General features: G+C 43.7%; 1 protein-coding gene across 1 annotated transcript in view; it reads right to left on the bottom strand.

Annotated features, from left to right (window-relative positions):
• The window catches only part of map2 (microtubule-associated protein 2), a 46,724-nt gene extending 33,346 nt beyond the window's left edge, over window positions 1-13,378 (bottom strand). The window contains exons 1-3 of the mRNA XM_071529139.1: window positions 13,171-13,378; window positions 3,735-3,839; window positions 998-1,072 (exon numbers count right to left, since the gene is read on the bottom strand). Coding sequence (XP_071385240.1) covers window positions 998-1,072; window positions 3,735-3,839; window positions 13,171-13,378 — 388 coding nt within the window. The remainder of the gene's footprint in view (window positions 1-997; window positions 1,073-3,734; window positions 3,840-13,170) is intronic.
• Between the last annotated feature and the right edge of the window lie 346 nt (window positions 13,379-13,724).

Genomic DNA, 13,724 nt, shown 5'->3' with positions numbered 1-13,724 from the left:
CAGTCAGGAACAAGACAAGCATTTCCGAAAATCCCCGTTTTCCCTGTCCACACTACAACACCAAATCAGCATTTTCAAATTCATCCACTTGGGAGAGCGTTTTCGCCCTCTCAGTGTGGGTGGAAGGCCAAAACGAAGAAATAAACATGCGTTTTCAAATTTATCTTGATTAGTGTAGACTAGGACTTGGTCTAACGTTACATAGCCAGAAAAACTGTGGTTCTTTGGCTCCGCCCACTGAGGTTTAACTCAACCAATGAAATTATTTCTGCCTCCAGAGCAGCTCTGCCTCTGAGAAATGTTTATATAGCTAAAACTCCAATCTGCAGGCATAGCCCAACACATACAGACAGACTGACAGTGGCCAATGACGCAACACCACGATTAGACATTCAAAACCAAAGACATGAGATCAACCAAAAAGACAAATTACTACACATGTGAAAATAACAAGAAGTTGGGGGGTTAACTAAACCGGCAGTCATATTAGTGTGTGGAAAAACAGCGAGGGGTGGAGGTTAGATAGGGGAACGGAAGGAGAGGATGATGGAAATAGTGGGGCGCTGGTTGATATAAGGGGGTCATGCAGGTGAGCGCTGAAGACTTCTTTCTTTTAGAGATAAATGGTGATAACAATGAAGGTACGAATTTGTCTGTTCCAGGCAGACAATGAGGAGGAGGGAGCAAGATTTCAAAAGAAATGGATGTCTGAAAAATGTTAAACATGTTCCTGTTTTTAGCAACTGTGATAAGTACAGGTTTCTTGAAGGGGCATCAATGCGCGGTTTGTCCCTTGGAGATGGGGCATATCCTGAGAGGGGGATTGAGGAGTATCCCCAAAACACCAACCCACCCCAGCACCCCGAGGTGTCGGCTGATCACAAAACTCCAGATACTACAGTCATGGGAAAGAAAGAAACCACACTCTCATAGAAACACGCACACTCTCAAATACACACGTTTTCCGCCCCCCTCGGTCTCTCGTGAGGGACCCTACCTTGTTCCAGCAGGCCGAAGTGTTCTGCAGCAGGCGAGGGAGGAGGGGAGGGAGGCAGGTTGGTGGTGTCTTCAACTACAAAGAGAGAGAGAGAGAGAGAGAGAGAGAGAGAGAGAGGGAGAGAGGGACGGAGAGAGACATTCATCACATACTGTATAGGGCTTTGAGCATCTGTTGTCATTCACTTGCACCAAATCTGCAGCTACAGGTTAGGGACTGGACCTAACCACATCAAAATTTACACCTGACAGCATCAAACCAGCAAGCGGACAGTTCAGCCTCATCAACCCAGATCATAAACCAGACCATCAGTGACTGAAATTGCAAATAACGATCATTTTAGCCGTTTGTTTTTATTCAAGCATTATATATTCATACAGTTCCACACATTCACACTGGGAGCTTCCCAGTACAACTACAGTCTTCTACTGGTGGCTACTGAGCAGATCCATTAGAACAGTTGGGGGTTCAGTGTCTTGCTCAAGGGCTCCTCCAGAGTAGTTGTTGAGGGAGAGGAGAGTGTTACTCATTCACTTCCCCCACCCACAGTCCGGGGATTCAAACCAACGACCTTCTGGTCACAAGCCTGCTTCTCTAATCTTTGGCTCCTGCCGCACCCAATTTTAAATGTTGTATTAAACTGTTTGACATAATCACATAATTACTTTTAGTGAGATCTACTCTTTTATGCCTACTTATGTGAACCATGTCAATGCTTGAGTATTTTTCCCACCATATTTTTAAGTCGAATTAACACATTTCCACAATTGTAACATTTTATTTCTCACATCTCACGAACTATCTCATGATAGTTAAATATTCTGGGAAGGGTATGGATTAAATAATTAACTGAAACGATCACATTTTACCAAGAAAATAAACTTAAAAACTGTTGACGACATAGCCGGCCCAATTTTTGCCCTGGGACAATTTTGATTTGGAACCTTTGAAAGTAGCTTCATCGATGATTACGGTTTGTTCGATTTCTGTTTGTATGCATGATGTGTGCATGGCTGTATGCTTGCAGCACGGTGTGTGTGTGTGTGTGTGTGTGTGTGTAGGCATCTGGGCGCTGCCTGGCAGGCTCCCTTGGCTAATCCTTTGAGCTCCTCTGACAGGCTCTGCGACCTGCCGGGATGTGAATACAATAATGGAGCGTTTTTCTGCTGACTAACTCCACCGCTGGGGAGTCTGATCTGGAGGAAACATTGATGAACTGTTGGTCTGATCAAAGCAACTCAAAATAGGGTACAGCTTCATCTTATATAACACTGGATGTGTTGATGGTGATACAAGCGCAGCACAAAGCAGCCCACTCTGTTTCATTAACATTATAAGTACCGATGAGAAAAAAAGCTGTTGGGGTGAATGACATGTTTCCTGAGTCTTGGTCAAATCCGCATGAATCAACTTGAATCACCAACTGAAAAGTTTCTTCCAAGGTAAGATAAAAAAAAAAACTGATGCATAGTCATACTTTGGCATGAACAAAATAAACATTTCAGGTTTGCTATTTAAGTTGTGAATCATCTTAATAATTCTCATTCTCATTTTACTGAGAAGTTATGTTTTTCAGAATGGAACCATCTGTGTTTTTTTGTTTTGCTAAGTAAGAATGATTTTGGCCTAAATTTCAAACATGCCCCGCTTTCCCCAAAGGTCCATTCATGTACCAGTGAATGCATTTTGCTGTTGTTTGTGTGGGAAAATACCAGAAACCAAACCATGCATTTCAGTTTAACCAATCTCTCACACTCAAACAACCAGAAAACTACATGAAAAACAACAGAAATTACCCTTTAAAGGTCAAGTCCAGAGGCTAATGAAGATATGATTGATGATGGATTTTATCTTTGTGTGATCAGCAGTAATATCTATAGGGTTGAATAATGCGTAGTCTGCAATGTTTGACAATGTGCAAGGTTTGCGTATTTGTCTGGTATTCATTTTGCATATGTATGTACAGCCACCTCTTCTACATGTGTTTATATGTTTGTGCCCGCCTTTGCCTGTGTACTTCGGGGTGTTATGTGTGTCTGTGTGCACAACCGTGTGTGTCCGCTCAAGTGCACGGTTGGGTGTGCATGTGCCCGGATATTTTGTGCGTTTGTGCACTCGCTCGCACATATTTACATAAGTCTGTGTCTGGAAAGAAGCTGTCATGGTGCATCAAGACCAAACAAGACGGGCTAAACAGGGACAGCAGCACTGCACTCTGTTTAATCGCTAATATTACAGTTTGGAACCAGAGATGAAGTAAAGCCACCTGAACTCATTTCACCGACCCTTTCTAGACAGACGTGAATCTTTATGAGGTAAATTCATAGTATACATCATGATAAGCAGTTTCAAAATTACCTTTTAAGGAATCAAATATAAATTATTTTATGTTTGTTTGTATTGGTGTTTTTTTGCCTTATGATGATCACTGATAGAGGTCATTGTTTACCCACCTTTTAATTGACCACTATATTACTTGTCACAACAAAAAGTGTAATAATCCAGCCCTGGTATTGGTCCCAGTTTATAATATATGAATTGCATGAAACAGTGTGCTACTGTGGCACTATGGGGGTCAGAGTCAATAGGACTTGCTTGAAATATTCAAATTTGGATAAAGAAATATTTGGAAACCAGTTGAGTGAATGTCATGAGTTTTATGGGATAATAGGATAGCATAGAATACTAGTAGGTCCACTACAGAGTGTGTGTCTGTGTGTGTGTGTGTGGGGCCTACCTGATGGCAGCCTCTTGGCCGTGTCTGCGTGAGTCTCCTGTTCTCCCTTCAGCACTGCCACTGCCTCTGCCGTCACTTCCTGCACGATCCGCGCTGACACTTGCTCTGAGCACACACACACACACACACACACACACACACACACACACACACACGCACGCACACACACAGGATCTATCAGTCCTTGGTGAAATTCTGAAACATTCAGTGGCGGTAGCCTAGAGCCTAGAGAAGCGGGCTTTTGACCGGAAGGTCAATCGTTTGAATCCCCAGACTTCCATCAAAGAAGACTGTGGTTGTACTGGGCAGCTCCCAGGTGTGAATGTGTGTAACTGCATGAATGTGAAGCAGGCTGTTGCTGGAAAAGAGCATGGTGCTCAATTGACTTTTACCGGATAAAGAAAGAAGAAATTGAACTAAATATTTCTCACTAAAACCATCTCATTTTTGCAGGCAGACCGTCCATTTTATTTTGCTCTGTTTTGACTGATGTCACTCAAAACCTGGGATGAAAGCCGGTGTGAAGGAGCTGAAATTGTTGCATCAACTGCAACTGTGAAGGCTGCAGGTGTCGCCATGGAAACTCAGCATCACTGAAGCCAGTGCAGACAGCAAAAAAAATAAAAACATTTAAATTTAAATAGGTAGTCGATCTCTTGCCAGAGGCAAGAGATCGACTACCTGAGTCAAGAATACAGTGGAAAAATGGGCAAAGGAGAAGAGCTCCCAAACCTAGTTTAATGGACATTGTGGCTAAGTCGTCATATACTGTAATATCCATCTGAAGTCCTTTATAGTTCTCAAGACAATAGAAAAAATTCTTCTAATGGGGTGAAATTATTTCATATGTACAATCTTGAATCAAGTGTCACTGTCTTGATACTAGTGGACTTATCTGCCTTAGGCCATGATCACAAGACTTTGTTTTAATGCATCTGTGTCTTTTTCCCCCCAGTTATTTTCATTGGCTTGGATGCATTATGCATTATGTCAATGTCAGACAGAGGAAGATGTCAGACAGAGAAGTCAGACAGTGAGTAACATTCACTTTAACTACATCCTCTGTTTCACAATGGGCTCCTCATCCTCTTCTTCAAGAGCAAGCAGAGCAATCGCCAACTTCCTCGTCCATTTTTTTGAAGTGTATTGAAGTGAATGTGGGTTTTCAGGACAACAGTAACTGTCAGCACCGAGACTCTGTGACTGTCAGCGCTGTCTGACTCTCTGACATTGGCGGGAAGCTGGAGCCAGAGGGATAAAGCCCTGTGGGGAAAGGCTCTGGTCCCAGCTGCTTTCTTTCAAATGTGGGGAGTGACAAGGACTCCTGCACCCTGTGAGCAGAGGACACAGGTACCACAAAACATCTGTGTATGTATTGTGGGGTACTGTATGTGTTGTAAGTTAGAGGCAGGACTGTAATCAATTTGTTGCCATTTTAGGAGCTTCACTAAATCCATGAAATAGTCCCTGCAGTTACAAACCTGATTATATAAATAGACTACATTTCTGCGGACTAAGTGGAGAAATGACTGATGACTGACAAGATATTATTGGTCAATATATTAGAGATAAGAGGAAAAATAGAGGATAAATTGGTCCTGAATGCTCCCCTGATGTGACTTTTTATTAGATATGGCTTTCAAATACATTTCTGGCTATTTTTGCTTTCTACTACATTAATTAAAAACTACAAGGTCAATTGTAGACTCACTTAAGCTAAGGTACTGCGAGTGCCACATCTTGCCATACCCAGCAGACAGCCAGTAATCCGAGTCTGAACTTTTGGTGAACCCCCTGAAACCTGACTAGAACTTGTGATGATTTATATCTCCTGACAGATCTCTGCTTGGACCGAATGCGTCGAGGGGGAAAAAAAGAATGGGTACAAGCCTTTTTTGAATTTTAAGTTAATGTTTCTCTCTCTCTCTCTCTCTCTCTCCCTCCCTCTCCCTCTCTCCCTCTCTATCTCTATCTATGGATCTATCTAATGACTTGGCATGTAGGGAGTTTGCAAAACGCTAGTCTACCCGGGCTTCATTTGCATGGCAACAATGTGGTTATGTGGGATTGGTTGGCAGGGTGCTGCTTTTGTTTTAGTGCTGCTGTTTCAGGACCGTTCTCCGTCCGACATCACACTCACCCACGCATGAACACAAGTGCACACCGGCGCACGCGCACACACACACAATCCACACAAACAAGTTGGCAGGCATAAACACATGCAAGCACATATACACACGTACACACACACATGCACGTACACACCTTCCAGGGACACTCATCACAGCCCACTCACCCACTCAAATCAGCCATTTTCCCATTTTCTATTCAACAGCAAAGTGCATTAGACTATTTTACTGCTGCCAGGCAAAACCCTTTCTTCCGATACAGAGAAATAGTGCTGAAAACTGGAAACATCAAAACACATTCAAAGGTTGAAACATCAAACAACTGATAAACACCCCCCTATAGCTTATACCTGGGGAAAAAATAAGCCTGCTGATTCGTATGAATGGCTGCATTTTCAACAGTGTGACAATACCTGATATACAGCCACACATCTCACATCAAGGCTTGTACCTGTGAAGATCTTTTCAAAATGGGAGTACAATACATACTGGTGAGAGCACATGTGAACCTAAGAGGAAACACTGGTCTCATTTTGGAAATCTTATTCTAATATACTCTATTTTAAAGAGGAGTTTCATGCATCAACCCCTGCAGCAAAATAATTCCTATCGACAGGAACCCTCTCTCACTTTTGAACAAAGTTTGAATGAAAACAACATGAGAGAGAAAAAAAAATCAGTAAACAGTCCAGGATGTGTGTGGGTGTCGTTCTAATCCGATGGCTTTTAACTCCATCTTGTTATAAAATAATAGCATTACATCACCGCTTTGGACGCTCCATTAGTCATCTTTATTTGTATGGAGCATCTATTTAGACCCTAGCAGCCCAGTCCGATCTTTCAACATCCAGCTTGAGCCTCCTTCCCCAGCCTTAGGACCAGCTTTCAACCCGAGCCTCGACACTCTCCTTCAGCCTCGGTTTCTATCCCGTCCCCCCTGGGCCCTAGTGCCCCTGTTTCGGCTCCTCTATCCCAGCCAGCAGCCCCCCGTTCCAGCCGCTGTCTCCCCTGTTTCAGACAGCCTCGGTTTTTGCCCACCCTCTGAGCACAGACCCTCCTCATAGCCATGTCTGGCTGACAAACGTGCCCTGAATCCAATTAGCTTTCTGTCTCAGACACACACACACACACACACACACACCCACACACAAACATGTACCCACACGTGCGCTCTCCCAGACACACCCATTTGAGGCACATACAATAGCAACATCAGGTGCAACGGGTTCAATGAGACATCACAATTTCTCAGTCGCACAAATAAATGCACAGACACACGCGTACACGCAACAATAGCGAGGTAAAAAATGACGTTGTCACATCCACGCTGCTGGTTGACACTGATGAAAACTGGGTCCGGCTGTCTCAGCATTTCTCTGACAGAATGATGTCAAGCTGCGCAAATGGTTGAAAAAGTCACGGCTCTGACAGCCTGTCTTTCATTAGCTTTGACAGGAGAATAAATCACGCACACTAATAGGCCCTTTGGTATATAGAAAGACTGCATCTTAGCCTATCACCACTCAAAAACTAATAGCACCCATCCACAGAGACATAGACAGGCTACATACTGACACACACATGCACACACACACACACACACACACACACGCAGGCTTGTATTACCTGTATGCTGGGCAGACTGGTGAAGCTGAGAATGCTTCTCTCTCTGAGCTGAGACTAAGACTGGAAGCCCTGAGTCAAGGCACCACACAGCCAGACTGCCACACACACACACACACACACACACACACAGCAGGACTGAGAGGGCACAGGGAGAACGAGAGCGCGGTTTGGTTTGATACCAGCCGGCACCAAAAATGTGTGAAGCGAGTGGTTGCCATAGCAACAGACCGGCGGGCCAGGACAGTCGCCGGCGACTTCGGTCCCGGTCTAATTCAGATGCCGGCAACATGCCTTGGTTGTTTTTCTCTCTCTGTAGCCTCCAGAAAAATAGGCAATGATGGCTCTGACATTGACTAATATTATAGCCAATATTTTGCTGTGACAAGATGTAAACCAGAATGAGCCCTACCAAACCAAGCCTTTTGAGATTTTGAAGCCAACTGATGGTATTAAAATGTGAGAATACTGATTTCTCATGACAGACCTTGGGGGAAATTGTGCATTATAAGACAGATAGTTCTAGTACTCGGTCCTGATTGGCTGAGTCACATTCAAAGCTGTTGTGAAATACCCAATAAACACATACCTGTGACCGCATATACTTAATTTAAACATTAATAACATTAATGATGATGGTGTGTGTATATGTACAGTATATATTATCATTAATATTGCCCAATTTCCACAATCTAACCTAATATGATAATACACACCTTTGACTGCATATCAGTTAATGTAAACATTACTGCTCTTACCAAAAATCACCAATCATACTGTTACGAATGTGTTGCTTAGCAACCACTTCATTTAGCTACTGTTCCAGAACTATATATTGCTTGAACATTTCTTGAACATTTGCATTATTTTTAATTACAATGGTGCATTACCACTATCGTGCCTTTTAGCTGTTCTAAATTTACTGTAAACCACGGAATCGAGTGGCTTATTGCCTAACTGTGCTAACAGTACAGTACATAAAGTCCGTGGCTATTTGATTCATGAGAATACAGCAAAGCAAGACAACAGGTCCACCACATCCCAAACAGGCAAAAGGTTATCTTGTCTTTTCCTATCAAAATAAAAGGCCAAATCAAATGTGAACATATGTTTCATGACCTTTCTGAGTTATTGAACCTAATACACCGTTAGGAACGTCGGGAAAGACAGAGAAGGGAACGACATGCGACAGCGGTCCTGAGATGGAGTCGAACCCATGAGTCAGTACACGCCACAACTAATACAGAAACACTGACAAAATGTGGACATGTTTACGCCAACAGTATGTTCTGTAGCTGCCCTGAGGAACAAAAGGAGAGGAGTGAGTAAATGTTTATCTCGCCATAGTAAGTGCACCAGTTTTACCTCGTGGGTGAATCTTTCCATCTTAAAATTGCACTAGGCAGGTTTACTCATTGGCGGCTCCGAATGGCAGCGAGAGGTAACTGTTTGAAAACTATGAACTACAATACCCAGAAATCATGTAGCATGATGTCAGCAAACTGCACACAGCACACTCATGTTTACCCACCCGGCCGGTCTGGGATGCTTTATACCAAAGGAAACCAAAGAGACGAGAGAGGAAAAGATCTAATGTTGGTGAGTCCAGCTTTCTCTGGACGGATCGCTGCTCTCTTTGGGTAGAGAACTTCATCTGGGCAAATAGGGCCAATCTTCAGGGTCTCAATTAGTGGGAATGGGACACTTAGGCTGACTTATAGGCTGTTAAGATGGGTGGATTTTTACATAAAACTTTGCCTAGTGCAGCTTCAAGCAGCTGGTACAAGCTCCTTGACACCATGCTCAGTCCGCTCAAGGACATGGACATCAGTCAATGCAATCTGCCTGATACGAGACAAGGGCTTCTTCTGCTTATGCAAGCTTCGCCCCTCCCTCGAATCAACCGATCGACCGTCTCTTACTTTCACTTTCTCACTCTATTAACCCGCTCTCTCTCCTTTCTTTCTCCCTCTTTCCCTCCCTCTCTCTTGACCTCTCCGTGCACGGCTGGCTGGCTTTTTCAACTTTGTTTCAAAGGAATGTCAAGGAGGCAATTTCCTGCTTGGGTAGCTCTTGTTGTGTCTGAAGGGCTTCTCACAGTGAGGAGAGGCTCAGCGAGTGCCAACATCAGCCGTCCTGTCGCCCCCCACCTGCCCCGCTGCGGCCTGCCCTGCCCCGTCCTGCCCTGTCCTGCCCCGCTCTGCAGCGACACTGATGCATGCTGACAAAACGTTGTGCACACACACACACACACACACACAGCCCGGATTACAGAACGGCTGAGGGGGCATGCGATTTTTCTGCGGGTGAAAAGACAGCAATATATTCAGGGACTAGGGATGCGACAATATATCGAAATTCAATATCACAATACAAAAATGTGACAACGAATCGTGACATTAGCTCCATTTTATTCTGCTGTAGTAATCACAAATGAGATGCTTGACCATTACAATTTCACAAGCTCTCCATCCAAATTATATTATTTGCACTTTGTAATGACATTTTTAAATTGTTGTTTACATTCCAGCAAGCCAGTGCCATCACTAGAAAGATTTGTGGCTCAGAAATGAACATAATTCAGCACAGTCAGACTTCGTTGTCACTGGACTTTTATTTATTACATCGTATCGTGGTTGTATTGAATCGTGTCGTGAGACAAGCGGATCGTCCCATTCCTAATTTAGACTGATTATTATTATGGCTGATTATTGACAAAAAAATCAGGTGGAGAAGGGGGTTTATCATCCTAACTCTGATCTGAATTTTGACAAAACTTGACTGATTGATTTATCACACCACTGAATTCTGGCATTTTCAGAATTGCACTACAATTACAGGTGAAAACAAGGTGACATATTTGTTACTGATTGACCCAGAGCGGAACTGCATCATTCATGGGGCAGAAAATTTTTACTCTTGCCTTGTAAATGATGCAAATTCATTAATATTATTCCATATGTATCTGGCATCGATATAGTTCTACTATAGATAAATAAAGGTCCATAAGCTTATCTATGTATTGCGGTCACTTCCCATAAGACTAAACAGTGATGACTGTTATGCAGGTAGCTAATGCTGGGAAATTTCTCAGCAGGAAACAGACTCAAACATTGCTGTATTTTCACAAGCATGGATCACAATTACAGATGTATGTTCACATGTTGCAAAGCATGCAGAGGAGTAACCGCTGTCCGCAACTGGGTCACTTTTTCAGAAGTAGGACACACATGGTACAGGCGTGGGCTACCGTTCAGGGTTGTGTGTGAATTCTGCATCTGCATCTTGCATGGCATCAGTATGCGTGGCAGCAATTATGAACAAGAATGGAGGGGGAGAAGAAGGTATTTAAAACTGCTGAAGCACATGTTTTATCTGGGAGTGAGATTCTGAACACGCACACACACAAACACACACACATACTCATGCTCACACAAATAGATAAAAACCCAGTTCTAAGTGCTGGGCTGAGGCTCTTGGTCCCCTCCCCGCAAGAGGAGGGGGAGCGAAACCAAGGGCTGTTTTCTTGTTGGCTTTGAAGCTGGGAGGAATCTGTTTATTTCTGTCATGTCTTTGATACGTGCTTATAATGAGCCAGAGGAACACACAAGGCCTTGGCGGCTGTTAATTATATAAAAGCACTGCCCAACAGGTAGCTGCCCACTTAAAACGCTGACAGCGAGCAGCGCATTACAAGCAAGCAGTGCATGAGTGTTTACAGTATAGGAGTAATACTGTATTTGTGGAGCACTTTTGAAAAACTTTTTAAAGTTTACAAAGTGCTTTAACGATCAATTAACAGTAAATATACTCATGAAATTAATTACAAGTAAAAACAACAAGGCACCTGAGGATAAATGGATAAGAATAGAGAGGGTAAAAACAACATAATGACAGCAAGTCTAAGATTTTAAAAATGGTACTGACTGTCATGCTGTTATACTGTTACTGTTATATGTCAAACCAGCACCTGCATGATCAGGAGAAAAAGCACTTAACATTTACACATAATGGCGGCGTGAACTTATGACCCACACATTACGCTTAATGCGTCACTGTACTTACTCATTGATGCAGTAGGTCAACAAAGAAAATTACACAACCTAATGGACAGGTAGATGTACAGGGATTTGTCAGGATATACACCGTGCTATTTTTGTGAGATTTGGAGGTTTGGAGGCAGAGTATTGAGTCTTTACATTCTATTTTTCATGAAACAAGTGAAAAAATCTGCCGATGGGGTGAGATAATTCCATTTGTTTCCAATGCCTTATTCTGCCTTTTTCTCAATATATTAACACTTGTTTCTAGAAAATTCTCAAAGCATATATCAGATGTCGGACCAGAGAATCATTCCACTGTGGTGTGGGAGGATTTCTTTCCTCCACAGCTTCAGTCTGTAAAAGCTGCAGTGAAACCTGCCTCACTCTTCCTTAAGGAGCTGCTAACACACCTAAAAGAATGTCATTACCATGGCTTTCAATGGCACAATGGCTATGCGCAGCTACAATCCAAAAATATAAGTATGAGCTTTCAAAACCCCATATCTCTGGAACCCTCGCTGGGTGGGGATGGGAGGTTAATGTGGGTCTTGTCACAGGATGCTAAATGGCCCCTTGTCTTTACTTAAAACCCAGCAAGTCGCCGAGTCGCACAGTGTCAGCAGCAAAAACCAGAAACCGAAAGGCGAAGAGATTGCAGTTGCCGTTCGAAACAAAAGCCCCGGCAAAGTAAATTGTAGGGGAGCCGTTGCCATGGTTACATGGTGAGTACATTATTGTTCCTGACTCTCAGGGGGGAAGGAGAGAACAGCAAGAGAGAGAAATTTTAGCCATTAATTATACCGCGGTTAATAACGGTGTGTGACTCTAGCGAGGTCTCAGAGAGCTGCCAACCCACGCGCAAAGAGAGACAGGACACCAACGCTGTCACTCTCTCTCTCCTCTCTCTCTCTCTCTCTCTCTCTCTCTCTCACACATACACACACATTCTCTAAACGAGCAATTTATCCCTCTGTCACTGAACCTCGCATTGAAATTTCTCTGTACAATTTTCTTTTCAACAATCATAGAGAACCGATAATGTCCCATGTACTATGGTGTGGTAATTACACCATGTAATTACTGAATAATCTCTCCATAGCATGTCAACTAGGTGACTATTACTTTTTTGCTGCTGAAATCACAAATCTCTGATAACTAGACATGCAGCTCATTAAATCAACTCAACATGGAGGACAATACAGGCGGTATTGAAAGCTGATGTTGTAGCCATGATTGTACAGTATTAGTTTTGGTTACTGTTACTGTAAAATAGTGTGCTGACGGGGGCATCCTCAGGGATAACAGTAAATGTCAGTATAGTACTGTAAGCATGATATTTACTGGTTTTATATTTATAGCGAGGTTGATGCAGAACAGTGAAGGACAGTAAATTGATGCGAAACAATGAGGTACAATCATTGAATGTGATGAGTACCATCTCCTTTTACATAAATGTTGTGCTTTCCTCCCTTTTTGTGTCTTTCTTGCATAATGATGGACACTATTGCATTAATCTTGCCTAGTACAATATGTGCTGGATGCACATTAAAATCTGATTTGCACATGTTAATGCCAGGTGGAAGGGGCCAGGTGTCTGACCACTAGAACACCAGCCTGATGCGTGAAACAAGTCAGTCTTACCTGCAGTTACAGCGTGCGCCCCGGTCAGGTCCCCATTGAAGCCGTTCTCCCTGGCGGAGGAGTAGGGGGCCACATGGGCCCCCCCAGGCTGGCAGGTCCTGTAGGCGGACGAGGAGTAGCCGTTGGCCCCGTGGCCGCCCGCGGGGTCCTGCCCTCCTGACGGGTCCCACTGGGGGGCACCGTCTTCTGGCTGCCGACTGTCTGCCATGCTGGAGCTAGCTAGCGGCAGGGGGAGGGCGGGCGAGGGAGGGGGGTCTCTCTCTCTTCTCTAGCTGAGAGAGAGAGAGAGAGAGAGAGGCAGAGAGAGAGAGAGGGATGGACAGGAGGAGCAGGGAGGAGAGAAGAAGGAGGGAGGTATGGTCACAATTCAGGATGTCAGTGTTATTAACTGCAATGTTCGCAATGTCTCATAATGGCGGATCAACACTGTGGAGAGCAGGGGAGGCTCTGGGATACGTTGCATCGGTCACATTCACAAATCTCTTTTTGTCACTCATAATCCCTGCTGCAGCTTCTTTGAGCTTCACCGTCAATTCCCAATTCCGTGTGTGTGT

This window comes from Centroberyx affinis, unplaced genomic scaffold (genome assembly GCF_046629955.1).
Source record: "Centroberyx affinis isolate AG114_WGS23_722 - 3 ecotype Tasmania unplaced genomic scaffold, CSIRO-AGI_Caff_v1 ptg001769l_1, whole genome shotgun sequence".
NCBI lineage: Eukaryota > Metazoa > Chordata > Actinopteri > Beryciformes > Berycidae > Centroberyx > Centroberyx affinis.
Note: the sequence above shows the minus strand (reverse complement) of the source record. Positions and strands in the feature narration are given on the sequence as shown.